The following is a 27,609-nucleotide window of genomic DNA, read 5'->3' as shown; positions in this document are numbered from 1 at the left end:
CATGTTAATTTGCACACACACACACACATTCCTCTTCTCCCCTAAAAAGAGGTGTTAGAGATCACTGTGTATGAAGCAAATCAACAGCAAAGGGTCCTCTAACTCCAAATATCTCAGATTTAATTGAACAGACTAAAGGCCAAGGAGTTCATTCTGCTCATGATCAAGGGATTCAAGTCAAAAAGGAAGTAACTTGCAAGCAACAGCAGTTCCCCTGATCTCAGTCAAACACTTTCTTTGTTGGCTCATGAATTTCATCTCACCCAATCCTCATGAGCTGACCTGGATAGAAAAAGATCCCAACATCTGAATTAAGGTGTTAATCAATGTCCAAAATTAAATTACCTCTTATCCCAGCACCAGCCAGTGATCATTTATCACAGCAGAGAAATCTGTTCTCATTTCATCCCAGCATGCAGGTTAAAAGGGCTCTTCAAGCTTCAGTATTGAGAACAAGAGATCAGACCACCTAATGGATGTAATTGCTATTTAGGCACCAAAGAAAGGCAAGGGAGGTAAAAAAAAAAATAAAACAAAATAAAACCATGCTTTAAAATCACAGCATTCAAATCAAACCCACGACATGGAAATATGTCACATCATTTAAATCCATTCACTGAGCTTCACTTGCTCATTTCCTGTAACCTGGAGCTTTTGTGGGAATCCCAAAGTGATTGGAATTAAGACGACAGATAGGCTGCTGATACATCTTGACTTCTCTCTGGGTGATTTGCCTGTATCAACTCTTGCTCTTGTGGCACATTAAATCAGGCTTTCACTATTTCCAGTAAATTACCCTTTTGCTGTCATAACCTTGCATATTTTCTAATGACCTTTATCTATCAGCAAGAGCACAACAATTTCTAGTCTTATGAAGTATCGTTACATGTGCACACCTCACATCTCTCAAGAAAAAATGGCTCACCATGTTCTTTCACAGGCTAAAAATTTCATTCCAGCATACCCTCATAAAAAAGTTTAGATTGGAAAGGACCTTGAAGATCATCTAGTTCCAATCCCCATAGTCAGAGACATCTTCCATTAGACCAGGTTGCTCAAAGTCCTATTCAACCTGGCTTGAACAATTCCAGGGATGGGGCACCCACAACCTCTTTGGGAAGCCTGTTCCACTGTCTCACCATTCTCACAGGGAAGTATTTCCCTTTCATATCTAATCTAACTCTACCATGGTTTGATTCGATTTTTGACTGACAAGAAAGAAAAAAAGAAAAGAAAAAATAATTCCAAGTGCTTTTGATAATTCCAATCTGGGAAAAACAAAAACAAAACCCGACCAACAACAGCTTTGGGATAAATGATGGGAGAAAAAGACAGACAGGCAGAGATAGAGGCAGACAGACAGGCAGAGGGGCAGACAGAAGGGCAGACAGAGGGGTAGAAAGGGGAAAAAAGAAAGACAAGCAATTCTTCCTGCTGCTCCAGTACAAGATATTGGGAGGATCATTAACAGCCAAGACCAGAAAACTCGACACTAAGCTGTCTGGTTGCTGACTTCTAGACCTTTTTGCACAGCCTAGAAAAGAACAACTTCTGCATTGCACACAGCATAATAAAAATATTGCTAATTCAGCAGGTCAGTTTCCCTTAAAGAGGCAAAAATAAAAAAGAATTGCTAAAAAAATATAATTACAAAAGTAATTCACCTCTTCTTTTTTTCTCTCGCCTTTCCCCTGAAGCATCCAAGTGGTTTACATTTATGTTCACAAAGCCAGAGAACAGAAACCATTTCCCTGGAGGGGAGGTGGTTTGCATTGGTATTTGTTAGCCAAGGTGATTGGTTGATTTGTTAGCCAAGTGTGAAAGGATGTGGTTCCCTTAACCTCTTGGGAAACTGCTGATTTGCTCTAGATGATGATCAGGTCCTGGAGGGCTGCAGGCTTTGATCCCATTGGTACTATAAATCAACTAACACACCTCCAAGCTCCTCCTAAATCTCTCTTGAGACTTCAGGAGACTGATGCACAGAAGCTGAGGAAAACAGAGATGTAGCTTTTGCCCCCTTCCGCTCCCCACTTGGCAGGGCCAAAGTACGGAGGCAAAGAACAGAAATAGATCAAGACAGATGCACTCATCATGGACACACACTGAGCACTCCCCATTATGCAGATAATTATTTCATCCACATAATGCACCATGGTAAGCTGCTGATTTGGGGACTGCACCACATCTGGCTGGTACATAGACACAGTTGGCATCCTGTAAATACATCTCTGCTGGATCTAAGTGCCAGCTAAGAAAAGCAAGAGAAATCTTAATTTACCAAGCCCCATGAAATGTGGATTTGGAGACACACACTTTTGCACCTGTTTTCCTTTTTATTTCTCCCTCTTCATCCTTCCACTGTGGCTCACAGCCCACTAGGAGAAAAAAAAGGGAAAAAAAAAAAAAAGAAAAAAAATAAAGGCAAAACCTTTGCCTTAGCAGACATCTAGGGAATTCTTTTGTTTTCATTAGTGTCTCTTCACAGAGAGGGTGAGTGAAGAGGGGGGAAAAAAGCTACCAAGAGGCTGCCAAGAGCAGGAGTGTCGCATGCCCGGAGCAGCAGGGCTTGCAGTGCAATCAATCATCCCACACGCCGCCTGCAGACGAAAGCTGCTGACAGCGGCTCCCCCCAAGCGCCTGCCCCGCCAGCCATGCCGGGCCCCAACAGCCACTCGCCCAGAATGCAGATCCTGTCCCCCCAGCCCCAGCAGACACAGACAATCAGTCAATAGCAGCAGAGCTGGGATCAATGGTGGGGCAGCCTGATCTCGCGTGCCTGGCTCGGCAGCAAAATTCAGCTGAACCGGGAATCATGCAGGAAAAGCCAACAAAATTCATGGCTTCTCAGCTGTGGGATTTGTGTTGTTTTATTTTAAATGTTTGTAAATAGCTGAGGGCTGGGTAGCAAGAGGGAGGGGACAGGCTCTGCTCAGTTGCACCCTGTGATAGGACGAGGGGTAATGGATATTAACTGCAACACAGGAGGTTCCACCTCAACATGAGGAGGAACTTCTTCATTGTGAGGGTCACAGAGCACTGGAGCAGGTTCCACGGTGAGGTTGTGGAGTCTCCTTCTCTGGAGACTTTCAAGACCCATCTGGATGTGTTCCTGTGCAACCTGTGCTAGATTCTATGGTCCTACTCTGGCAGGGGGGTTAGACTTGATCTTCATAGGTCCCTTCCAACCCCTAACATCCTGTGATCCTGTGATTTCAGATGAGGCACATAGATGTTTTGTACCAAGCCCCAAGCAAAGGTCCCTCTCCTCCCCTCTCTTATGGAGGAGGCATAAAACCTAAAGCACAGAAGGAGCTGCTCTTATCACCACCCTTCAAAAAAATCCTTAGGTCTAACTGTCCTTGTTGGTGCCAAGAGCCCCTGTGCAAGATGGGTCAAGCTACATTTACAGCAGGATCCATGCATGACATAAAAAAAAAAAAAAAAACACCTTACTTTCCATGGAGTATCTTTATAGTCTTGCCTTTTGTTCACTCCAAGTGCTCTGGGAGCACTGCTGAGGAGGGCAATAGTTTCTGGCACATCCACACACAGAGAGGAATTTTTTTTTCCTGCACCACAGCTCCCAGAAATCTGATTTACAAACCAAAATGTTTGCATCCCACCTCTCCTGCCATGCCATGTGCCTGAGAACTGCAAGCATCTTCCATCCCCATCCATCACACTCTGACACAGAGCTATGGCTTAGAAATCATCTCCCAGCAGCCTAGCTGACAAGGTACAAGCCTCATCAAACACAACCTGTTCTCCTGCACCAACACAGCACTGCCAGGGTTGAAAAGATGGGTTGGTGGTTATTTTTTTTTTCAGGGATCTGAAGAAGCCAAACTCAGAGGGCAGCCAGGGTGGAAAGGCAAAGAGCTTGCCCAGGCAGAGGACCCAGAGCTTAGCCATTTGTTCCAGAACCTACATTTCATTATAGTTGGCAAATAAATTGCTAAATTACACCAGGAATCACAGACAGCACAGAGAGGACGTTCATCTCCAGCAGGGTATTTGGGTTGCAATGCCAACAGCTAATTCTCCCAGAAAAAGAGAAAAAAAAAATACAAAATGAGCTCTCTTTTCACACAACTCATTTCACACACTACAAAACACTCAAGTCAGCAAGCCCCAGGTTTACTATGAGCCCCACGACTTTGGAGGTAGGTTATGCCTGTCAGTTCAGGAAGGTTTGTTGGGGGTTTTTTCCCCCCAAAGGATCTGGAGCAAAACATTTCAGAAGATAAAAACCCCTCCACCCCTCTCTGCACCCTGGGTGGGTTTTTTTTTTAATCTCTTTTTAAAAAGAACTGTTCATACCCACCTCTGGGGAAAAAAAAAAAAAAAAAGAAAAGAAAAAATAATAAGAAGAAAGCAGTTAGAATATTCTTAGTCAACCTTAATGAGCAGCATAAATCCTTAAACTAAAGCTAATTTTTTCCAAAGCTGCCCTGGGAAGCTGTTTGAACTGATGACGCCGCCGCGCCTGAGCGAGCGACTGCAGAGCTATAGATAGCAGAGCGCCGGCGATTTCTCCTAACGCTCTGACACTCGTCTGGGCTGTGATCTAAAAAACCCTCTGACGTCAATTGAGGTTCCCACCAACAGCTCTCTGTCCAAACACTAAGTCAGAAGCACATCAGTGAAGAGATCATTGCGGAGCTTTGTCTTGTAAAGACGTTTTCGCCCCCTTTATTTACTGCATTCGGGGAGGCTGCTTATGCATAACTTTAAATACCTGACTAGCAACCCCCCTGACTTTAAAGGGAATATTCAGTGTGTCTGAAGCTTTTGTCTTTGCAGGGATTTCTTTTTTTTTCCCCTTTGTTTTATTTTTCAACAAAAAACCCAATTATACCTTTTTTTTTTTTTTTTCTTTTTAAAAGAACAAACTTCAGTATATGCAGATGTAAGAGTCAGTACTGGTGTTTGCTGGGTTGTTGATTTTTTTTTTTCCCCACAAGTGATTAAAACTTGTGCTTCTCTGATGTTTGAGTTATGTTTTCAAACCTGTCTCAGCAGCTTAGCATCATAACTTCTCCAGGAAGCCACTATTTGTGCTCCAGGAGCTGTAGATGCTTCTGGAAGAGGGACCAGTTGAGAATGCCACTGGAGAACATCTCTGGCTCAAAGCTGAGTTTAAGTCATTATTTTTCTTTTAATATACACTAAGCAAGAGTGGCCACAGACCACATGAGAGTTTGAACAGCAGTGCTTGTACGAGCAGGGACCTTCCATACAGCTGGGCACCGTTCTGCAATTTGTTGCTCTACCTGTGCTCTTCCCACGATGTGCAGAACTCTCCTTCTTCCCCAGCTCGACATCCAGTCATTTATTATTCCCTTATTGCTCTGTCCAGGCAGTGTCAGCAATTGTTCCAAGTGCTGGTGTCTTTCCATGGAGTTAATCAGTGTAATTGGGATGTTTTATAGCTCTGGACAGGGTGTTTTGCCATATGGGTGTAGGAGCCACAGGCTGCAGGAACGTGGCAGTGGAGCACAGAGACATCAGAATACTGCAGTCTGAAGAGAGTTTTCTCATTCCAGTAAAGTTGCAGCTTTCCCTGGATGGGAATAATAACAGAGGGTTAATTCTCTGAGGCCCATGGAAAAGTGCCTCCCAGACCCTCTCTTTCTGTATAGGCACAGGAACTAGTGGAAACCGTGCCGAGAATGTTTTGGGATCCTTTGAGTTAAAACTTTAACTGATTACATCCTGTGACTACTGCAATGCAGCTACTTCTGGTGCAAAAGGTAGAATTGGTTTACACAGCTCACAGCAACAGAGCACAATCCTCCAGGACAGACAGCAACATTTAACAAGCCTACTTTTTCTTTCCTGTCCCCCTCCTCCTGCCATGAATAGGGAAGAAGAGCAGCTAATTGCCCATTTCTTTCTGAGTCAAACCTCCTTCTCACAGGTTCTCAAATTCCCTGTTTCACCTCTCACTCTACATGACTCTTTCTCAATCCCACCCCAACACCCAGCTCTGCTCCACCTCTCTGCTGCATGAACTCACAGCTGAATTAAGGAAAACAACCAAGTCCAAATTTCCTTCCTACCTTTGAGGATTAAGCTTTGCAAATTCATCCCTGTAGCACACTCCACATCCACACTGCAGGAACTGTAATTGCCAGCAGCTGAGCATGACCACATGGATTGCAATCAGTACTGTGTGACAAGCACATCCCTGACACTCAGAGCTCCTTTTACTCTGCACCATGCCAGGCCAAAAATCCAGCATTGGGGATCTCTTCTCCCCACATATATCCCCTTTTCTTTTATCCTGTCCACCTCTACTGCTGCAGGCCAGGAATTCAGGCATTTGACAAAGAAAAAACATGTAGACAATGAGATTCATCCTTTTTAATTGAATTGCATATCAATATTGATTGTGCTATTCATTTTGATAGCAAATCTAATCATTCCCAAAAAGCCTGCTTGCATCCTCTGCCAAGCTTCCCCAGGCTAGCATCTGGCAGCATTTCCCTCCAGATAACATGTTGATGTGCAGTCAGAAATCACAGACTGGGTACAGAGTTTAGGGATGACCCTTTTCCATTTCACGAAGGAAAAAAAACATTACAATAAAACGTCTCCTTTGTCTTTCCTCCCTCTCTCCAGCTGCTGACATGGAGTCAGGCAGCCCCAGCATCAGCAGAATCTGAATGCAGGCTAGGCTTTGCTGAGCTCTAGTCTCTGCTCAGGGACACCTGTGCCCAAAAGCATCATCTCAGGGACCATAGGAGATGGCTCAGGAAGAGCAGAGGGGGAACACTAATTAATCATGGACAGCACAGTGCCTTTCTGTGCCCAACCATCTGATGTTCTCTTTGTGACTACACCTCCTAGAGCCTTCTGGAATCAATAAATTAATCTGATGAATTCTCCTGTGTCCCCAAGAGCCCACACTGCTTTAAAGGTAACAAGGAAAACAGTTCTAGTGCTCACCTCAGCCTGCCTCAGAGACCTGATGGATAATCCTCCTCCCTGGGATGCCTGCTTACAGAACACCTCACACTGAAGGACAGATGCCACCTGAACACTGCTCCAAACACATCTCCTGGCTTGTATTGTTTCAAAACTAAACCAACCACTTGAGAACCCTTTCCTGAGCAGCACTGAACCAGGGGAAATGATGAGGTACCTTCTATTTCCCCAGCCTGTAGGGAGCCCAACCAGAGGAACAAGCCCAGTGCTGTTCTCTTGAGCCACTGATTTTGCATCAGGTTATCTTGAGAGGGACCTGAGCCCTCCACACTTTGCAGAGAGATAGTTCCTCTGCAAACACTTGCTTTGCAGCAGTTTGTGTTTCTGCTGCCAGACATTTTTTTTCTCCTCTCAGAATTAATGATTAACAATTAAATTATTTGACAGGGGAATAGAGGTCCCATGCTAATTAAATTCCTTCATCTCTCTTCTTTGCAAGGAAAAAAATAAAATAAAATAAAATTGAGATTTCTCAGTAGCAGCACTCAACCAGAACAGGGCAGTTTGGGATGTTGGACTTAATTAAACGGAGAACCGTGGGCACAGGCAAAACAAAAATAAAATAAAGCACAAAAACGTTGCACAAGGACCATACAAATTGTGGGGAGGAGGTGACAATGGCCAACTGGAGGTGAAAATGGCCAAGTGGGGAGCTGGGAATGGGGCAAACTGATACATGCAGACTGCAGAAGAGCTGCTTTCTAAACCAGCTAATTTTTTATAATCATATATCATGTTTAGGTGAGGCAAAACAATGCAGAGAGAGCAAACAGAGCCTGTATTGGCTGGGAGAAATCAGTGATAGGTGTCCTGACTGCCCCATCCTGAGCAACTGGGCTGTTCATCTCCACCAGCTTTCACCTTCACAGGCCTGATAGTGGGCTGGACCTCCCGAGAGCTTTTTGGTGTCTGCTTACACACTAGCAACAGTATCACAAAAGAGGATGCTAGCTCATCGACCCTCTAAAGGGATCCTCTCCGTTGTTGTTGCTGTGATGATTGCCTGATGGCACTTTCTCAGCCAGATTCACTGGGGATTACACGAGTGTAAATAAGATAAGCTGCTGGCTGGCTGCTATTAAAATGTACCAAGAAGCTCTCTGCTCAGACAGTGCTCTTGCACCGATGCAGACTACGTCCACTGTGGTTTTCTAACCTCCTTTTTGTTTATCCAGAGAATAAATTTTAACTCTGAACCACACAAAAAACCACCCTAAATTTCCAGTTCTCTACTATCATCAGTAATTCTCAAGTCACTTGGCACTTTCCCTCTCCTTGGCTCTGCTGAGCCAGGAGATCAACAGTTCTATGGGACTTCCAAGGGTGCTTCTGTAAGATCTGAGGCGTGAAGGAAACCCCAGAAAGCTCCCAAGGCAGCACACAGCACTGGTCAAGACAGACCTGTGTGAGCTAAACTGCCATGGCAAAGCTCAGTTGTCACAATCAGAGTGAATAGGAACTGGAAGAAACTCAGAGCTTATCATCCCTAGGTCACCTGGGTAACACCACACAGCAGCCAGCCAGAGCTTCTAAAACACACCCCAGGAGGAATGACCCCATGGTTGACAATTGCAGCCCACCACTGGAAGAGATTTAGAATTTACCTCCCCTCTTTATTGTAGATATGGAGCAATTTTTACCAGTTAAAAATCTTGTCATCAGAGAACCCCAAGGCAGCTGCAGCTTGCAAATGAAGCCAGACTGCAATTATGAGTTTGCAGGACTGCAAGCCATCACTGCTAACACAAGAGAAGACTCAATGCAATGCAGACTCCTGATCTCAGAATTACAGCATCCTAAGCCCTTTTGAATCCCATCCATTTTTAAAGTCCCAGGGAACTCAGCTCAAAATGCTCTTGTCAAGGCCTCGTGTAGATAACGTTTGTGACTTTGGAGTCTCAGCTCAGATTCATGTTTTATGAGCGGGCCTTTGAGAGCAGGGTCACATTAATGCCATGCATAGTACCCATCCCCAAATTCCTCCTGATAGATCACAGACTCACAGAACATTAGGGGTTGGAAGGGCCCTTTGGAAGATCATCCAGTCCAACCCTCCTGCCAGGGCAGGATCACCTAGAGTAGGTCACACAGGAATGCATCCAGGTAGGTTTTGAATGTCTCCACAGAAGGAGACTCCACCACCTCTCTGGGCAGCCTGTTGCAGTGTTTTGTCAGCCTCACAGTGAAAAAGGTTTTGCTTATGTTCTCGTGGAACTTTCTACGCTCCAGCTCGCACCCAGTGCCCCTTGTCCTAGGTCTTATGACAGTACCTAACACCACCCTTCTGAAAGACAGCAGCTGTGACCGCTGCAGAGACTAGAGATAGGAGATGCAAAACTTCCCCAGGCAAGGGCCTCCTGCTCTGAGAAGACTCTGTGGTATCATTTGGTGAGGACATGTGCAGCTAAATACCTTGTGCCTGTCGTAATCGTACTTGGAGCTCTCTGCTCATAAAATGCAGGAGTTGTGCAAAAGGTGAAACAAGAAGCCTCACTTCCTCCTGAGCAGCTTGCTTTGGCTTATCACGCATTTGCATTTGCAGTACTGCCCGTAGGCCCTAACTCTCATCAGGCATCTGAACCCCCAGGCAGAGACAGCTCTTTCCATAAACTCATTCCATCTCACCTATCCATTTGGGAGTTTTGTTGGTTGGTTTGTCTGGGGGAGGTTTGTTGGCTTCAGGTTTGTTTGGGTTTTGTTTTCATAGAATCATAGAATCAGTCAGAGTTGGAAGGGACCACAAGGATCATCTAGTTCCAACCTTTCTGCCATGCACAGGGACACCTCACAGTAGATCAGGCTGTTTTGTTTTGCTCATCTAGCCACATTTTCTGACTAGAAGCAGATCTGCTTTGAAGCCATATAGGCATAAAGAAGGACTTGAACAACGTCTGTTCCTGTCTTGGAAACCAAACCTTCCTGCCAAGTTGAGAAGGAGCATCTAGTAGCAAGGGTCCTGTGTAGATAGCAACAGCAGAGTCTTCCTAAGTCCAGATCATTACCCTGCAGACCTTGCAGACTCCCAAAGAGTCAGAAGGCACATTGCCAGCCTTAGATTTTCATCTTCTACAGATGATTCAGGAATTTCACTCTTTCTGCCCCAGAAGCCATAGAAGTCCTCAAAAGATTTCATTTCCTTTCATCCCCAACTCAAGTATCATTTCAGGATCACATTCCAGACATCTTCCAATCCAGAGACCACATTGCTGTATTGAACTCAGACCCCTGCATTGCAGGTACCAGTAGCAAACGCTCAACTGACCATCAAATGAGAAGCAAAAAACCACATCTATCCCCTACAGTCCCAAAGGCTCTGCAGGGGCTCTACAATCACATGGCACTCATTTCACCTTTGAATTGCAGATTGCTGATTCCACCTGCCTTTTGCAAAGCCAGACTGAGAGAGTACCAGATATGCTCCTTGCTATTTGCCATGTAATTAAGCAATAATTGCTGCCCAAGGCTAATCTCAGAGTGTATTTTACCTGTGGAGCTCAGTGCCAGAGTTCACATTTATAATTTAGTGGCATGCCAAGGAGCTATACCTAAATTCACAGAAGGATTTTCTCCATTCATCATCTCTCTTCTGCTCTGGTGGCAGCTGGGATTCTGTCTTCAGAGATGTTTGGGCTGGGCAAACAAATTAGCAGAGACCAGCCTCATTAGGAATTCACACAGGCACCCATCCTGCCTCACAGCAGGAATGAGATGCTGGCTGCTCTGTTTCTAGACCCCAAACCCTCCCCACTATGGGATGTAGACTAAAGCCTCCTCTTTCTTTCTCCTCACACAGCTTGGCAGCTTCCAAAGAAGCTGAAGCAGCTGCACGCTCTGCACCCAAACCAATGTCTCCTTCCGATTTCTTGGATAAGCTGATGGGAAGAACTTCAGGATATGATGCCAGGATCAGACCAAATTTTAAAGGTAAAACCCCCTGCTTTGTGGCTTGCTTTGGTTTTTGGGACTGAAATCTGCACATAGTCCTCATGAATGTCTCTCTGACTGTATATGCAAAATGAGTAATCTTCATATCTATACAAAATCTGCATGATAATGAGAGGTTTGGCTCATGGATCACTTGTAGATGTCTGGAAAGGCATCCAATTTCCACTCGGAATGGAAACGACCTTGTAAGAACTTTACATGCAGGAAAAACTTCAATACAGGGACTGGGGATCCTGCCAGACCAAGCAGTGACTGGCAGGGAGCTGAACATCTTACATGAGAAGAAAAACATCAACTTTCCTTTCCCCTCAAGTCAGTGCCCACAGCATCTTCTGGTGCTCCCCTGACACCCACTGATGCCAAGAGGAATCTCTCCCATCAGCTCAAGTGGGATTCAGCAAGGTGCCAGAAACAGCTCTGACCTTTCACTGTCCCCATGGTAAAGGGGTTCTGAAGCCAGTGCCTAACACAACTCAGACCTCACTTGCCCAGGTCGCCCCATACTCACTGGCCACCAAGCAGCAGTGGTCCTGGGAGCATCAGCAGAAGCTCTTTATTCCTCAAAACACCTCTTCTAACAAGGGTGAGGTTTGGTTTGAGGGCTTTTTGGTTTTGTTGTGGTTTTCTGGGTGCTTTTCCACTCGGTCTAGTGAAAGGTGTCCCAGCCCACAGCAGAGAGATTAGAACCAGGTGGCATTTAAGGTCCCTTCCAACCCAACCCAGTCTGTGATTCTATGACTTTTTTTTGTTATCTTTTCATTTTAGCTGATCTCACTTTCCAAGAGCTACGTGCCCTTGACTCACACCCAGAGACAAAGCAGAACTTGCCCCCTCTTAGCCATTGTCCTCTCCAACACTCATTTTATTCACTTCTTGTTTCCTACTCCCAATTCCTCCTCTTCCCCAAGAGCAGCAGGCAATGCCAACAGAGGACTCCCAGTCCCATTAATCATGGTGACAGCACCTGCCATCAGCTTCAAACAATCAGCTCTATACTGAGCTTTGAAACCAAATATAGGTGGGAAGCTTATCCCCTAGTAATCAGCTGGGCAACAGAGAGCACTCCTGGATATATCCACATCATAGTTAAAAAACCCAAACAAACCTGCAAAGAGTTAAAAAACCACCACCCTGCAAACCTGCCTGCCACTAAATTATGCACATACACAAAAGAAATTAAACTTTAATATTTAATGAAATGTACACATTATCTTCCTGCTGCAGGCATCTGCGTCGCATTTTTATTTGAGATAATTTAATTGGAGTTTTATTTCAATGAACTACACCTTCCCCACAGGGCAGTTTTGCTGGCTTAGCCTCCCACACATAAATCAGGCTCCAATTTATATGGGAGGCATAGGAGGTGTTTTACAGAGCTTGGGGTTGTAGCTCTCAAAGCATGTCATTTAAATGAACTGCAGTAACTCATAAGGGCATCTTAATGGCTTAGATCTAAATGAAAACAATAACAAAGATCCCTATCTGATTGATTTTTGGGGAGGGGAAGATTAACAAAAAGAAGATGGCAGGTTTTCCATACATGCTGTAAAGTCTGGATTTGATTCTGGGAACAAGAAAGAAGTGTTTGGGCTTTGGTTAGAGTTGGCAGATGGAGTCAGTAAGTGGGCTTTGGTTAGAGTTGGCAGATGGAGTCAGTAAGTGGGCTTTGGTTAGAGTTGGCAGATGGAGTCAGTAAGTGGGCTTTGGTTAGAGTTGGCAGATGGAGTCAGTAAGTGGGCTTTGGTTTGAGTTGGAAGATGGAGTCAGTAAGTGGGCTTTGGTTAGAGTTGGCAGATGGAGTCAGTAAGTGGGCTTTGGTTTGAGTTGGCAGATGGAGTCAGTAAGTGGGCTTTGGTTTGAGTTGGCAGATGGAGTCAGTAAGTGGGCTTTGGTTAGAGTTGGCAGATGGAGTCAGTAAGTGGGCTTTGGTTTGAGTTGGAAGATGGAGTCAGTAAGTGGGCTTTGGTTAGAGTTGGCAGATGGAGTCAGTAAGTGGGCTTTGGTTTGAGTTGGCAGATGGAGTCAGTAAGTGGGCTTTGGTTAGAGTTGGAAGATGGAGTCAGTAACTCATGCAAGGACAGAGCTGAACCCAGCAATTATGGGACAAGTGACCTCTCATCTAAACTGTGCTATAGAGTCATGGAATCATAGAATCACTTGTTTGGAAAAGCTCTCTAAGATCATCAAGTCCAATCACCAACCCAACACCACCATGGCCACTAAACCATGTTCCCAAAGTGCCATGCCTACACATTTTTTTAACACTTCCAGGTATGCTGACTCCACCACCACCCTGGGCAGCCTGTTCCAATGCTTGACCGCTCTTTCAGTAAAGAATTTTTTTCCTGATATCCAAACTAAACCTTTCCTGAGGCAACCTGAGGCAATCCTCTCATTCTATCACTTGATACTAGGGACAAGACATCAACCCCAAATGCCTGTCTAGGAGGTAGGTCAGACAGAAGTCTGCTCAGCTTGTCTGGGACTCACCAAGAAAATCCCAACCATGGAGCATTACTGTCACATGGCTGCAACGTTGCTCCTGCAGAGCACAGGCACAAAGTTTCAGAAGTGGCCAAAGCAGGAGAAAAATAAAGGGAAATGAAGAGGTGCAAACCAAGCTCCACACATTACTCAGTAATCAGGAAAATCCATTACTTTCCACACAGGAGGAAGTTTGCACTGACTAGATGCACAAGCCTCTTGTTAAAAGCCATACCTCCCTCCCAGTATTTCATCCTGCAGCAACTGCCAGACTGCAGATGTGGCCTTCACAGGCAAGTGTCACTCCCCCAGCAAGGCTGAGCCATCAGGCAGTGATTGAAATGCAGACATCATCCTTGTCTCCATTAAAAAAAAAAAAAAAAAAAAACAACAAAAAAAACCCCACAACCAAACAAACAAAAAAAAACCCCACTAAAAATCCACACTTGGCAGTTCCATAGAACTATAGAACTTACCTTCCCACAAGCATCTGTAACTGAGGTGAGATGACATGAGATGAGTTCTCCCACTGTTAAAGGGGGACCTCGGTTCCTGGGGCAGTGTCCTCTGTTCTGTCTGGGCTGATTTTCCCCTCCATACACTGGGCAGCACCAGCAGCAGGAACTTCGGGATCTCCCAACAGAGAGATCCTTTCTGCTTCTCTCCACCTTTTGTTAAGGCTCTACAGAAATCCCCTTATTGCGTGTGGGCAAGCCACTGTTTGCCAGGCACCAGATATGGCTCTGCTTCCAAAACACTCTCTAGTTTGTTGCATTGTGCTGAACTGCAGCTCTTGGCATTTCTCTTGGTGCAAATGCAACACTTCCACCTCAGATTTGCCAGGCAATATTGAGACCCACTTCCAGTCATAGTGTGGTACTGGTCCCTAAAGGTATCAGTAATAGACAGTCCTCTATGCACTCTAACCAACCTTCTCATCCCTTAATCTTCAGACCTCTCCTTTGGTGCCACCTTAACTTTTCTACCATGAGCAAGCTAAGCAAAGCTTCAGTCTGAAAGGAAATAAAACTCAGGAAAGGCATGGCCCAAAGTCTGGGAGCACCCTCTCCCAAACCAGGACAGGCAGAAGATTTCTGCTCAGAGCCCTCAAAGTCTCCTACCCAGGCACCATCATTATCCCATGGAGTACCTGCAGGATCCCTACAGAACATTCTGCTGCAGTGGCTCTGGAGGGAGCATATGCTCCCAGTCCAGAAACACTGAGATGATTTAAACAAGTATTTTGAAAGTACAGAGCTCTAAACAAGGAGGGGCTGTCAATAGTCTCTCAGCTCTTTTCTGGGATACATTGCCACCCATGCAGCAATCCTGAGATACCTAGAAAGCTTTCCTGCCTGGCTGTGATCTAGTCCTCCTCATCAAAACAGTTCACAGAACAGTTTCCATCCCAAACAGGGGGTCAAAGGCGAAGAGCACTATCTGACATCAAGCTGCCATTAGAACCAAGATTAGACTAAACCAGGTCATCCAGACATCATTCCCATACTCCCCTCTCAGTCAGCCTGTTCCCACCACAGGTTTTAACACGATAGAGTGGTAATACTTTGTCTGAGAAGCACAGAGTGAATTGCTGTTCCCATCTGTATTTGTCATGCAGGCCCACCAGTGAATGTCAGCTGCAACATTTTCATCAACAGCTTTGGTTCGATTGCAGAAACGACTATGGTAAGTAAAAACCCCAGCACAGCTGCTCAGCCTCATTGCACTCCCCCCTCCAAAAATGCAGCATCATTCTCCTCTTTCATGTGAGCAGAGGGAAATACTGTCTCCATGTTCCTAAGTTTACTTAAGATGTGAGTAAATTAAAGGCCAAGACACAAGACTCACACGGTGCACAGTTAAAGATCACACAGTCTCTGTCTGCATCTCTACAAAAAACACTGCACAGGCAAAACAGAAGGGTCGGAGAAAGAAACAAATCTTCTTTTCTGAGCTCTTGCCTTGGGCTCCAAGCTCAGAGACAGCTGCAACTACTTGAAGTGCATAGAAGTCCAGAAGTTTGAACCAATGTTTTAGGGAAGTGAAAACGACTGAACCCAAATTCACTTTGCACCACACCTCGGTTTCACAAAGCTGAAGAGAATCTCTAGATGGTCATTTTCTTGGGGATAGACTTCTGTTAATAAAAAATCATCACAACCAATATTTGCAAGTTAAGACTCACCAGACAGAATTAGTGAGCATGGCTGCAGGCTGTGTCTAATTGGCAAGACACCAGGAGCAGAGGATCACTAGAACAGGAGATAATTGCTCCATCTGAAAACTATTGAAGATTGGTTGTGACAGAACCAGTGAACAGCAAAGGAAAACTCTGGAGGTACAAAGACTTACCTCTGTGCTAATTAAAGGTAATCCAGAAAGATGGTGTTTAATTACTCTCTGGTAATTCTTTCTCTAGAAGGGTGTTGAATGAAGAATGGAAGACTCCAGTTTCAGGTGTTTTGTGCATTCAGGCGGGAAGAGGCTTTGCAGGCTTTACATACAGATCATACTCCTTGACTTGGACAAGTTACTTGTCATGCACAGCACTGTTAGAGATCAACAGACAGACAGATAGAAAATCTGGGGTTAGAAGTCTCTTCTGGCCCTATATCATTCTTCTGGAAATGTTAGGAGCTGGAAGCAGTTCAGTTCTGACAGCAGGAAACAAACAAAAAAAAAACAACAATAAAACTCTTGACTGTTCCAGCACAGAAAATGTCACATTTCATAGTTGGATTGCTGAATTTGTCAGATTTCACAGGTGAGAAGTATATTTCTGGGTTCATGTATATATAAAGCAAAAGAACTAGAACTGAAACACACATCTGTTCCTCATGAATCCTGTTAGATACCTCCTTTAGTGGTACAGGCAAGGAATACTCAGTTCTGACACAATCTAGCAGAGATGATCCAGAGTGCAAGGGAGAGGGACAGCCCTACCAGGAATCCCTGTGCAATGCACAGGCCACATTACAACGATGTGGTTTTCAGTGTCTCTGCCCTACCTTGCAGGATGCATTGGAGCAAACAAAGACACCACAGGATCCCTGTAACTGGGATGCTCCATAAAATCAGCACAGACTAACATATGCGAGAGAGATGCCATTCCCCTCCAAGACATGCTGCAGGGACTTGGTCTCCCCTCCAGATGCCACTCATTTCATAGTCTGTCTTCCATAGCAAAAAAAACCATTTCCCATGAGAACCCAAGAATACCCTCTGGGCTTGTTGCTTTGTCTAGAAATTCCCAAGCCAGCTCTGACAAGCTAGTCCAGATGTCAGGCTGACACAGCACTGCACACAACCCAATCTAATGTGCTGCTGCTGCTTCTTGCAAACACTGACAAGAACACAAGCAACATAGGTACTGAAGCATCTGAAAATGAGAGCCCAGCAAGTTCAGGAAGTCTTGGGGATTTTACTCTGCAGTGAAGCCAGTCTCTCCTCACTGTTGGAGCAGGTCACAGGATCATCACAGGATGTTAGGGGTTAGAAGGGACCTCCAGAGATTGAGTCCAACCCTCCTGCCAGAGCAGGATCATAGAATCTAGCACAAGTTGCACAGGAATGCATCCAGATGGGTCTTGAAAGTCTCCAGAGAAGGAGACTCCACAACCTCTCTGGGGAGCCTGTTCCAGTGCTCTGTGACCCTCACAGCGAAGAAGTTCCTCCTCATGTTGAGATGGAACGTCCTGCATTGTAGTTTACATCCATTACCCCTCATCCTGTCACAGGGTGCAACCGAGCAGAGCCTGTCCCTTCCCTCTTGACCCCCAGCCCTCAGATATTTATAAACATTTATTAAATCCCTTCTCAGTCTTCTCTTTTCCAGACCAAAATCCTCCAGGGCTCCCAGCCTCTTCTCACAGGGCACATGCTCTAGTCCCTTAACCATCCTCTTTGGACTCTCTCGAGTAGATCCCTGTCCCTCTTGAACTGGGGAGCCCAAAAATGGACACAATATTCCAGGTGAGGTCTCACCAGGGCAGAGTAGTGGGGGAAACAGGTCAAACAGGCACAGCTGGCTCCCCACCACAGTTTCTGGGAAGGGCAAAAAGATCTTGCCACAGAGGGACTTTGAGACAGACCTGACTGCTTTGAATTCAGACCAGTGACCAAATATCTGTGGATGGGAAGCTTGGGTGGCAGAGGTGCAATTAAATGCTTCACCATAAACCGAGCAGAACTCTATCACTGACCTTTAGAACTTCCCCAGCTGCTTCTCTGGCCAAAAAGAAAACCCCAACATTCTGATTTAAACCTTAATTATTCCACACTCTAAGTCTGGCCATGTCCAGGTTCTGAGTACTATGACATCTTGTCTTTGGTTAGGATTGCACTACTCCCTGCAGCAGAAGAAACACAGGTTTATAGGGATACCACCCATGCAACTAGAGCAGCCTTTAAAATGTCTCCATGCTGGGGATGTAAGTTCCTACAGAAAATACCTCTGCTGGCATTTAAATTTAAAGTGCCCACATCTTACAAATCAACATAAGTCATGGGGTCATCACACAGTGGATTAGAGAAACTGAAGGTGAATCACATCAGGAAAAGTAGAGGAAAAGGAGCAAATGGAGGAAAATAGAACAAAACAGGCATTTGATGCAGCCACTTGGGCCGGCAAACCTCAGAAGTGAAGATAATGAGTTGAGACCAAGAGAAGGCACAGAGTGGGCAGAAAGCTGATATCTGCCCCACAAAGGTTCTAGAAGAACAAGGCAAGAAATGGGGACTTGAGAACCACTACAAGGATAGAAAAATGACCAAGTCAACCATCAAACTGGATTCCCCAAAGCAGAGCTAACTTCAAGAAAGGGAGGTTAACTCCTTTGAGAACTGGAGACCTGACTTAACAGCCTCTAGTGGTGCACAGAATTGATTGGACATTTCTGTTAGAGCTGATTGCAAGTCAGGTTGCTGGATACAATCCATGGGCCACAATCTAAGGACAAGGGACCCTGCAATTGAGAACACATCCCTGGCAACCCACCAAGAGCTTCAGAGGTAAAGATATTACCAAGTACAACAGCCAGACAAAAGCAGGTAGTCTCTTTCTGTCCTAAAGCATTACTGCAAGAGTGCATCCAAAAGCAAGGGATTTCAGAGGACAAATGTAAGCTGTATCCACTCTATCCACTTATTTTCATTTAAAACATTAAACAAATTCCAATCACAACCTGGTAAATCCCTTTTTTACTCTTCAAAAGCACAACCACCTTCTCCCCAACCACACCAGAACAGGAAACCTAAAGCAAAGCTACAAATTCTTCATTCAAAATGAAAGAGAAGTCAAGCACCTAGGGACCAGGGTCTTCATTTTAAGTGAATTAAGAGAGCTTTGCCTTTCTTTGCAGCACAAGACAACTGGCAGGATTTGCTGAGCTTTCCATCTAACCAACTTCCTGCTATAACAACAGATTTGGAATGAAGCTACATCCTTGATCTCTCTTCCAATGGCAGCTGCAGTTTTATGGCTCTTTCATCAGCCTGGGCAGTTGGGAGCACAGCATACAGAGAACAAGGAATGTTCTTTTCTATCATCATCTAGAGCTATTAGGAACTGAACTCTGTGCTTTGGATGACCCCTACCAGTCTCATGGTTGAAAAAGAAAACACATGCAGCAAAGGGGAGGACAAAGGAAAGAAAGCCACAAAACAGCCAGCACAGGCTCCCCTGGACCCAGTGTATATATGCAAACTTGTTGTTGCTGCTTTCATGCCACAGTTATTCCATCTGAAAAGAGCAAACCAAACATGACCTCCCAGCCAGCTGCAACACAATTGGTCTCCCAGCTTCTCCTAAGGACAGGAGAAGCTGGAGGCTGTGACTGTCCAGATGTTAAGAACTTGTTTAGAGCCATCTTGTGATGAGATTAACGAGATATAACAAACCACCCTTCCAAACAGACTAAGCAATGCACTCCAGCCTCCCAAGCCAGAGTGCAGCAGACAGCAAATATCACTGACAAATTACATGGGTCACACACTGAATGCCAGGGTCACACACTGAATGCCAGGCCCACTCACCCCAAGGTCAGCAAAACACCTAAGTATCAGCACACAAAGCTTGGAGTAAAGGCTAGGGTTTGAGCTCAGTTTTCTGCAGTCAAGTCATTCTCAAAACCTACCATCAGTCCCCACAGAGATGATAAGCACAGAACAAATCACACAAGGCAAAACTGGAAAGAGGGTTTGGGTTGGTTTTGGCTTTTTTTGTCACCAGTCAGTTGCACTACTCCTTTGCAGGGCAAATACAGCCTTAAAAACGTTTATTTCCTTTCTAGGGAATGAACTGCATGCCAATACAGCACCCAAGTAGGGTAACAGAATCCCCTCCTCAGGCAGGTCAAGCTCTACCTCGTTTTTTCCATCAGCAAAATGTAAACTAATCAAAGGTCCCTCAACAAAACTGTTCAGTGCAGCACCCCTGACTAAGGAGTTGTAACCCACTGAGTTTCCTGACAGCCTCCATCCCTTTTCCACATCACTACCTCCAGCCTGCCACAGCTTTCATCAGCTTTCTGAGCATCAGATGCCAAGACTGTGGTACCTTGAGAAGGAAAAGTCTCAAATGATCTTCTGTTTCCTTGTCTCCTTGCAAGGTCACTAAGCAGAATTTAATTTCAGCATTATCAAACTGAACTACTCTGATCACTTCAGTTATTTCATTCTTGTCCTGTGTCATCTCCCCCTTGGGAGCATTGTGACTTTGTTCCAAATTGCAAAGCTCCTGAATACCTTCACAGAGTTGCTGCTCTCCACTCCCAAGCCAGACAGAGGAGCAGGCTGCACAAGATAATCAATGCCTGGATGTGAATGGCACACAAATAAGGAGCTCATGTGATAAGGATATGGAGAAAGAGATTTGAATACTGCTGAGTTTGCAGCACCAGTTAAACCTCTTTTTTTTTCTTTTTTTTTTTTCTTGGAAGTTCACGTCAGAGATTAATCCATTCTGTCCATCATTTAGGAATAACCATGGACTTCTTGGTGATGCTGATTAAGATCTCATAGAACAGGATCCAGGAGAAACACTACATCTCCAGGTAGCCAACAAAAAAATGTTGCCCTGCTCATCACCTCTGAGCTTGACAGCAATGCCCAGCACGAAGCTTTCAGCACATGGGGACCTTTCACTGGTACAGAATAGTGCAAGCCTCATCTTAGGCAATGTCACAGCCACAGGCATAGCCTCTTTCCTCTCCATGCTTTCTTCTGGCTCCTCAGGCAGTGTCATGTCCAGTTTGCAGTCATAGTGCCTGTTTTCACACATGGGTGCAAATAAGCCTGGAGGTTTGCTCAACACCTTCACTACTATGGTGCAATGTGACTCTATCATACAGGACCAGGCATCAGGGAGGAAACAGCCATTCTCAGTGGCCAGGCCAGGACTGAGGAAGAAACTCACTGAGAAGATCTTCATGAACACACTCACAGAGGCAGGTACAACCCTAATGCCAAAAAAGAGCAGAGCCAGAGAACTAATACATGCACCAAAAGCAGATTTCTCTGTCCTTACCTTTTTTAAATCACAATATAAATGCTCAGGTGTCTACATTCCAAACAACAAAAGAAAACATCCACTGCAAACACCTGCCTCTAAAGAAGCACCAAGGGTAGAACACACCAGAGTTACCACACTGCTGAACACCCTCTGGATGAAGGCAGCACAGCCTTTCATATCACACAACCACAACATGCCCCTAACACAGGACATGACTACAGGATGCTTGGCCTCTGGAGATGGGTTAGGAGGAGCCTTCTCACAGCCATCTACTCTGGAAAAATGTATTTTCCTTTCTCCCACAAGCATGTGACTAAGATCCTCCACCATGGTGCTGAAGACTATGGCAGTCATTCTGTCTATGGCCTCTTGTGTCTGCTGTGGTGGCAAACTAAACCACACTAAACCTCTCTTCTCACCCTTTCCTTTCATTTTTGCAAGTTTTGGAGCTGAGGCAGTGAATTTACTCCAGCAAGAAAGCTTATCCACAGCAGCAGTGGCTTGTGTAGGGAGCTTGGTCCCAAGTTCCCCCCTCCTCTCATTCAACACTCTATCAGGCTGAGAACACTTCTGAGCAGCTACCACTGAAGTTTCTTCCAAACATGAGTTTAATTTGTGTTGTACATGACATAAGTCCCTAACTGGAGCTGACCTGCTAGCATCCAGCTTATTTGTAGCTGAATAAGCAAAACAACCTTTTGCTTTCTCCCTGTTAGGTCAGTGACATTGATTTCCCCTGACTGCAATGGCTGCAGGTCTTTACACACAGAAAAGGGAGAACTGAAAGCACACAAGGTGTTCAGGGAGCTGCTGCATGCCATGGCAAGAGGAGATCCAGGGCTGCTTTCCTTTCTCAGGTCTGTGTGATGAGCCAGGCCTGAGCTAAGACCCTGGGCTCCCCCGTCTGCAGCTATTCACATTTCCTCAAGACACATTGTCCAGGCCCGACAGAGATGAGTAATTAAGTCAGAGGGATGCACCAGGACTTGTGAAGGTGACCTTCAGCATATCAACAGGAGGAGAGAGTGTTGAAACCCTTTTTCATGTTCAGAAGTCTGCTTCTTTTAGCATCAAGTCCTTGGTCCATTTGCTGTTGTCATAATCATTATGTCATTAGCAGCTTCTCTGCTCCAAGGATGCAGATGGCTCTAAGAGGCTTGAAACAGATGGGCTTGGCTATCAACTGCCCCATCCAAATCATGAGCCACCCAAGACACAATCCTCTCCCAACTCCTCAGTCTGACTGGACCTCACAGGAGTCATGTCCTCCTGGACCAGAGCTTGTATGTTCATAATCAAGTGAGCACTCGAGGCAGCACCACCAGGAGGATTCTCCTTCAACTCCAGAGCTCAGTGTTCTCCAAATGGAAAGAACAGACCTGAGGCAGAATCAAGGAGACCCCCTCAAAGGTGCCAAATAGTCTCATTGAAGGTCCTTGTGCCTGCAGCAGGTACCAGATACTGATGAGCATGTCAGACACCCTTCATCAACTGCATCTTAATAAAAGCCTTCAAAGTACATTAGTGTTAGAAAGGCACCAAAGAAACCTTTACTCACAAGAGGAACCATTAGTTTGGGCCAGGGCAGCAAAACTGGTTTATTACACACTGCTCTTCAGACACAGTCTGCCTTTATGCTTAGAAAATGTTAGTTAATTTAGGGACATGGAACTTTTCTCCCTCTCCTAATAGCTGGCACATCCTCTCCACATTTCAATTTGTTGTCTCACTTTCTTATGTGAAAGTCAGCAGAAAAGGGGCAATAGGTCACGCTGGGAAGCTATTGGTCAGAGAGGGAGAACAGAAACTGCTTTTATTTGTCCAGGAGAGTGTCTGAGCTTGACGTCAACAGTCAGCCTTGGCCTGGGAAACTCAGGGGAGTTGTAAGACAACAGCTGCAAGGCAGACACCACTTTGCATAAGGCTGAGGCACCAGCTTGAGTTAAAGATGATGCCCATCCTATAGTGGCATTTATGGCATTTTGACATGAAAGAGGGGAACCCAGAATGCTCAGCTAGGATTAGGAGAGCAGTCTTCATACACATCCCTCCCATGTCCACATGCCCCCACCAAGGGTATGTGGTCCCATCAGTTCATCTGACTTACCTTTATATTAGTGGGCACAGAGAATATCCCTCCCATGGTCTGTGTCACTGTGTATTTTCCCAGGTCTAGAAGGACCATAGATAGCCACAATGTGAAATGGTTCAGCACTGAAAGGATGCTGTCTTCATCTCCTTTCCTCCTTAACTTCTTTGCAACAGTCAGCTAGCTGACACCAGCCCTTATGATTCCTGCAACTGAACATCTCTCCTGCAGCCCCAGGGCTCAGTCTGGAGTTTTCAACTCTTCACACACCGCTGATGATTGCAGTGATGGAGGGATGAAAAGATAGACAGCTGCTCATGCTGGGAGATAGCTGTGAGCTACAGAGCTAAAATTAACAGCTACTCCTGGAGAAATAATACCAAGGAGGCTCTCCATAGCTTGGGGATGTGGGCTAGGTAGCCATTTAGACCTGGTTTGCTTTGGAGAATGATTTTAGTACTCGTTCCCCAGTTCTCAGCACTTCCAGCCTGCTCTGATCACTAACTGCATTTCTCTGCCCCCTGCTCTCACCATGCAGGACTACAGAGTGAACATCTTCCTGAGACAACAATGGAATGACCCACGGCTGGCGTACAATGAGTACCCTGATGACTCCCTGGACCTGGACCCCTCTATGCTGGACTCAATCTGGAAGCCTGACTTGTTCTTTGCTAATGAGAAAGGGGCCCATTTCCATGAGATTACCACAGACAACAAGCTTCTGAGGATCTCCAGAAATGGCAACGTCCTCTACAGCATCAGGTGAGGTGACTCAGTGGGAAGAGCTCCCATTTCTTTTGAAGGGAAGGAAATAAGGTGTTGGGTTCTTCTAAGTGGAAGATCATACAATTAGCAGTGTCACAGCAATGTGGTGGGAAGGGACCTCTGGAGGTCTCCCAGGCAACCTCCTCCTGATGACTGACAACTGATCAGGTCAGCTGTGGCTTTGTTTACTCACATTGAAATAGAGATGGAGAACCCATGACTTCAGTGGGCAGCCTGTGCCAGTGTTTATTCCTCCTTGTGGGGCTCTGGGCAACCTGATCTAGTTGAGGATGCAGAGGGGGTTGAGACTTCATGACCTTCTGAGGCCCCTTCCAGCCCAGACCATTCTGTGATTCATCTCTACCTTTCTCAGTCTGAGGACTTCTCTTGCTCAGTAGTAGATTCCTTAGCATCCCTGGTGTAAAATTACCTGAGATGTTATAACACCAAAAGCCTGAAGCTAGCTGAACTTTGTGAAAACTAGCAGAAGCCCAGGAAAGCTCCTTTGAAAGCTGCACCACTTCCTGACCAAAAAGGAAAAAAAATAATTAGGGAAACTGCAAAGTAGAGCCCCATGGCTTTGTCCCAGCATAACCCTTCCCATTTATCCCTTTACTGCTTGATCTGAGAAGCCATCAACAAAGCTGAACTAAGTGCACTGAATTGCCCAAAGGATATCAATCCAAACCCCACCTTCACTTCACTGACAACCCAATCCACTCTTTATTTTAAACTAATGAAATTAAGATCAAGGTTTGTGAATTCGAAAAGGGAAAGTTTAGCTCTGTCCTGAAGACTTTTTCACCTCCTGTGTGAAAATTAACTTTGCCTAAGGTGCACAGACCCTGTCTCACACTGCAGCTCCCACTGGGGCTATAAAATGGAAAACAAACAGCTTAATGTTGTGATGTAGACAACCTCCATCAAGCATCAAAGTGGTTCCAGCCCAGAGACCAGATCCCTGATGGCCAAACCAGTAATGCATCGTGGCTGAACATAGAAACCTCACTGCTCCTCATTTCTAATGACAGGCAGAGCTAAAACTGCCACCAGCAACCTGGCAGCTAGCATGACACAGAGCCCTGTTCCAGGTGGGTTTGCAGGAGCACAGAAGGTGAATATTTAATCACTCCAACCCTGGAGATGCTCTGTAAAACAGAGCAATGACTCAGCAGGGGACATGGAGCAATGTAGCTGAGCTAAGCACTGATTTCAAGTTGAAAACTTGAAAACATTTCTTGTTTTAAGGAAAGGACTTCTTCCCCCTCCCCCCCCCGCCCCTGCATCTCCAAATGAAAATACAGGTTTCTTTTTAAGTACATTTTCCTGAGAAAGCCAAAAAGAAAGAGGATATCCATGATGGAAGAGCGCAGTGTAAATGCAAAGAATTCCCAAAAGCAGCAATAACCTTTCCCTTTCAAAAGACTTTCCATCTAAAGTGCTCCACCATTCTCTCTGTTTTCTAGTGCTATTTTCAATACTCAAACTCTGTTCAAAGCACTTACAAGAAGGTGGACTCTACCCTAGAACCAGGACTCAGCGTCTTCAGCACTAGGGGATGAGGGATAAAAAGCAGCCCTGTGGAAAAGGATTTGGGGGTGCTGATGGATGAGAAGCTGGACATGAGCAGGCAGTGCGGGCTTGCAGCACAGAAGGCAAATCACAGCCTGAGCTGCAACAAAAGATGTGTTGCCAGCAGATCCAGAGAGGTGATTCTGCCACTTTGTTCTGGTGAGACCTCACCTGGAGTACTGTGTCCAGGTCTGGAGTCCTCAATATAGGACGGACATGGACCTGATGTAGAGGGTCCAGAGGAGGGCCATGAAAATGATCAGGGTGTTGGAGCAGATCTGCTGTGAGGACAGGCTGAGGGAGCTGGGAGTGTTCAGCCTGGAGAGGAGGAGACTCAGGGAGACTTAATAGCAGGTTTCCAGTACCTGAAGGGGGCTACAGGAAGGATGCAGAGAGACTGTTTGCAAAGGCCTGCAGTGACAGGACGAGGGACAATGGCTTCAAACTAGAGAAGGGCAGATTTAGATTGGATATCAGGAAGAAGTTCCTCACTATGAGGGTGGTGAAACACTGGAACAGGTTGTCCAGGGAGGTGATTGAGCCCTGGAGATATTCAGGGTAAGACTCAACAAGCCCTGGGCAGCCTGATCTAGTTGTGGATGTCCCTGCTGGCTGCGGGGAGGTCAGACTGGATGACCTTTGGAGGTCCCCTCCAGCCTAGACCATTCTATGACTCTATGAAAGCCTTGAGGATTTCACTCTCTGATCCTTTCTCAGCATCTAGCATATGTTCAGCGTTTCATGACCTAGCCACAGTCATCCCTGTTTCACATCTGGCAGATATTTACAGTAAATTCTTCTCGAGGGGATGTAATTGAAGGCTTATCTCTCAGTTGATCAGAGATGGAGTCCCCTGCCAGAGCTGAGATGAGCAAAGTGGGAAAAGGCTGGTTGTGACTCTCTTCTACTAAGGTGCTTGTTTAAATACCAAAACTGCAATTGTTCTCATAAAAAGAAAACTCCACTGTCACATATTCTCTCCCAACATGCCTCTAAACTGAAGCAGATCATTTCTTCCAACATAAGGGTTTAAGTTAAGCTCTCTCTCTTTTGCTAAGTTTCCTGATGAGAGAAAAAATTCCATTCCTGTCTCCCAGGAAATTCCCCTATTTCTACATCAAGTCAAAAAGCTGAAAAATCTGAGCCCTTTAGGGAACAGCATTTTCAGCATTATCAAACCAAGTAACACAAACCTACCTGTCAATCAAATTTTTTTTCATATTAGCTTGTTGAATCCAACAAACATCTTCAGTATAGATCATGGTATAGGACAGCACAGCAATATATCACAGAGAATGCAGCCTGCATGGAGCTTGAGAGACAAAAGTAGAGGTCCCCAGAGGCACTGGAGGAATTCAGGAAGATACAGAGGTTCACAGTGACTAATCACAGGACATTTTCCCTGCAGAAAATCCTACCAAACCCCTTTTTTTTTTTTTTTTTTTTTTTTTTTTTTTTACACACAGCCCCTCACTGCACCATGCGATCTTGACCAAACTCTATTTTTTGTTCTGACATAGAAATGTTCTCTTCAAACATTTCCAAACAGTCCCAGCCTCTAAAAACGCATCTGGGGGTTCCAGAGAATGAGTTTGGGCTTGCTGCTCACGCAGGCTGTTGTGAACCTGAGGCAGGAAACGAAGACTGAAGCAGCAAAATGGTTTGGTGTGGGAACTCTCTGTTCTGTACAGTCCAAAGCAGCACGGCAGGGAAACGCCATCTGCAGCAGGCAGCTCAGGCAGGACTGTCATCACAGACCCAAATGCTCAGCATTTCTGATGCTTTCCAGGCAGGGAAGGCATGAATGATCAGTCACTCCTCCCAGCACACCAGTGTGTCTCAGGCAGGGCAGCAGCCTGTTTGCCACGTTGGGATGTCACCCATTCATCAGCACCACAAACTGTTTGGCACTACCCTACGCTGTCTTCTCTCCTCAGGATCACGCTGACTCTGGCTTGTCCCATGGACCTGAAGAACTTCCCCATGGATGTACAGACATGCATCATGCAGTTAGAAAGCTGTGAGTCCTGTGTCCATCTCCATTCTGGAGAGGAGGCTACATGTTTCCCCCCCTCCCCTGCCATCTCCTTCCCTAGATGCAGCCCATTTCCAGCTCAGCCTTCAGTGGGGCTCACTCAAGAACCATTTCCTCAGGGTTTTCCATTCATTCAACGCTTCCTACAGAAGCCAAACCTTAAAAGATCCCATGAGAGGAGCTCTGGCTTGCTTGTATTTACATTGGCCTTGCACT

General features: G+C 45.5%; 1 protein-coding gene across 1 annotated transcript in view; it reads left to right on the top strand.

The window, feature by feature from the left end:
- Positions 1-27,609, top strand: part of GLRA1 (glycine receptor alpha 1) — a 38,204-nt gene that overhangs the window by 4,266 nt on the left and 6,329 nt on the right. Inside the window, exons 2-5 of the mRNA XM_054389027.1 lie at positions 10,787-10,917; positions 15,041-15,108; positions 23,560-23,783; positions 27,296-27,378. Of these exons, the coding sequence (XP_054245002.1) occupies positions 10,787-10,917; positions 15,041-15,108; positions 23,560-23,783; positions 27,296-27,378 (506 nt within the window). The remainder of the gene's footprint in view (positions 1-10,786; positions 10,918-15,040; positions 15,109-23,559; positions 23,784-27,295; positions 27,379-27,609) is intronic.

This window comes from Indicator indicator, chromosome 18 (genome assembly GCF_027791375.1).
Source record: "Indicator indicator isolate 239-I01 chromosome 18, UM_Iind_1.1, whole genome shotgun sequence".
Lineage (NCBI taxonomy): Eukaryota > Metazoa > Chordata > Aves > Piciformes > Indicatoridae > Indicator > Indicator indicator.
Note: the sequence above shows the minus strand (reverse complement) of the source record. Positions and strands in the feature narration are given on the sequence as shown.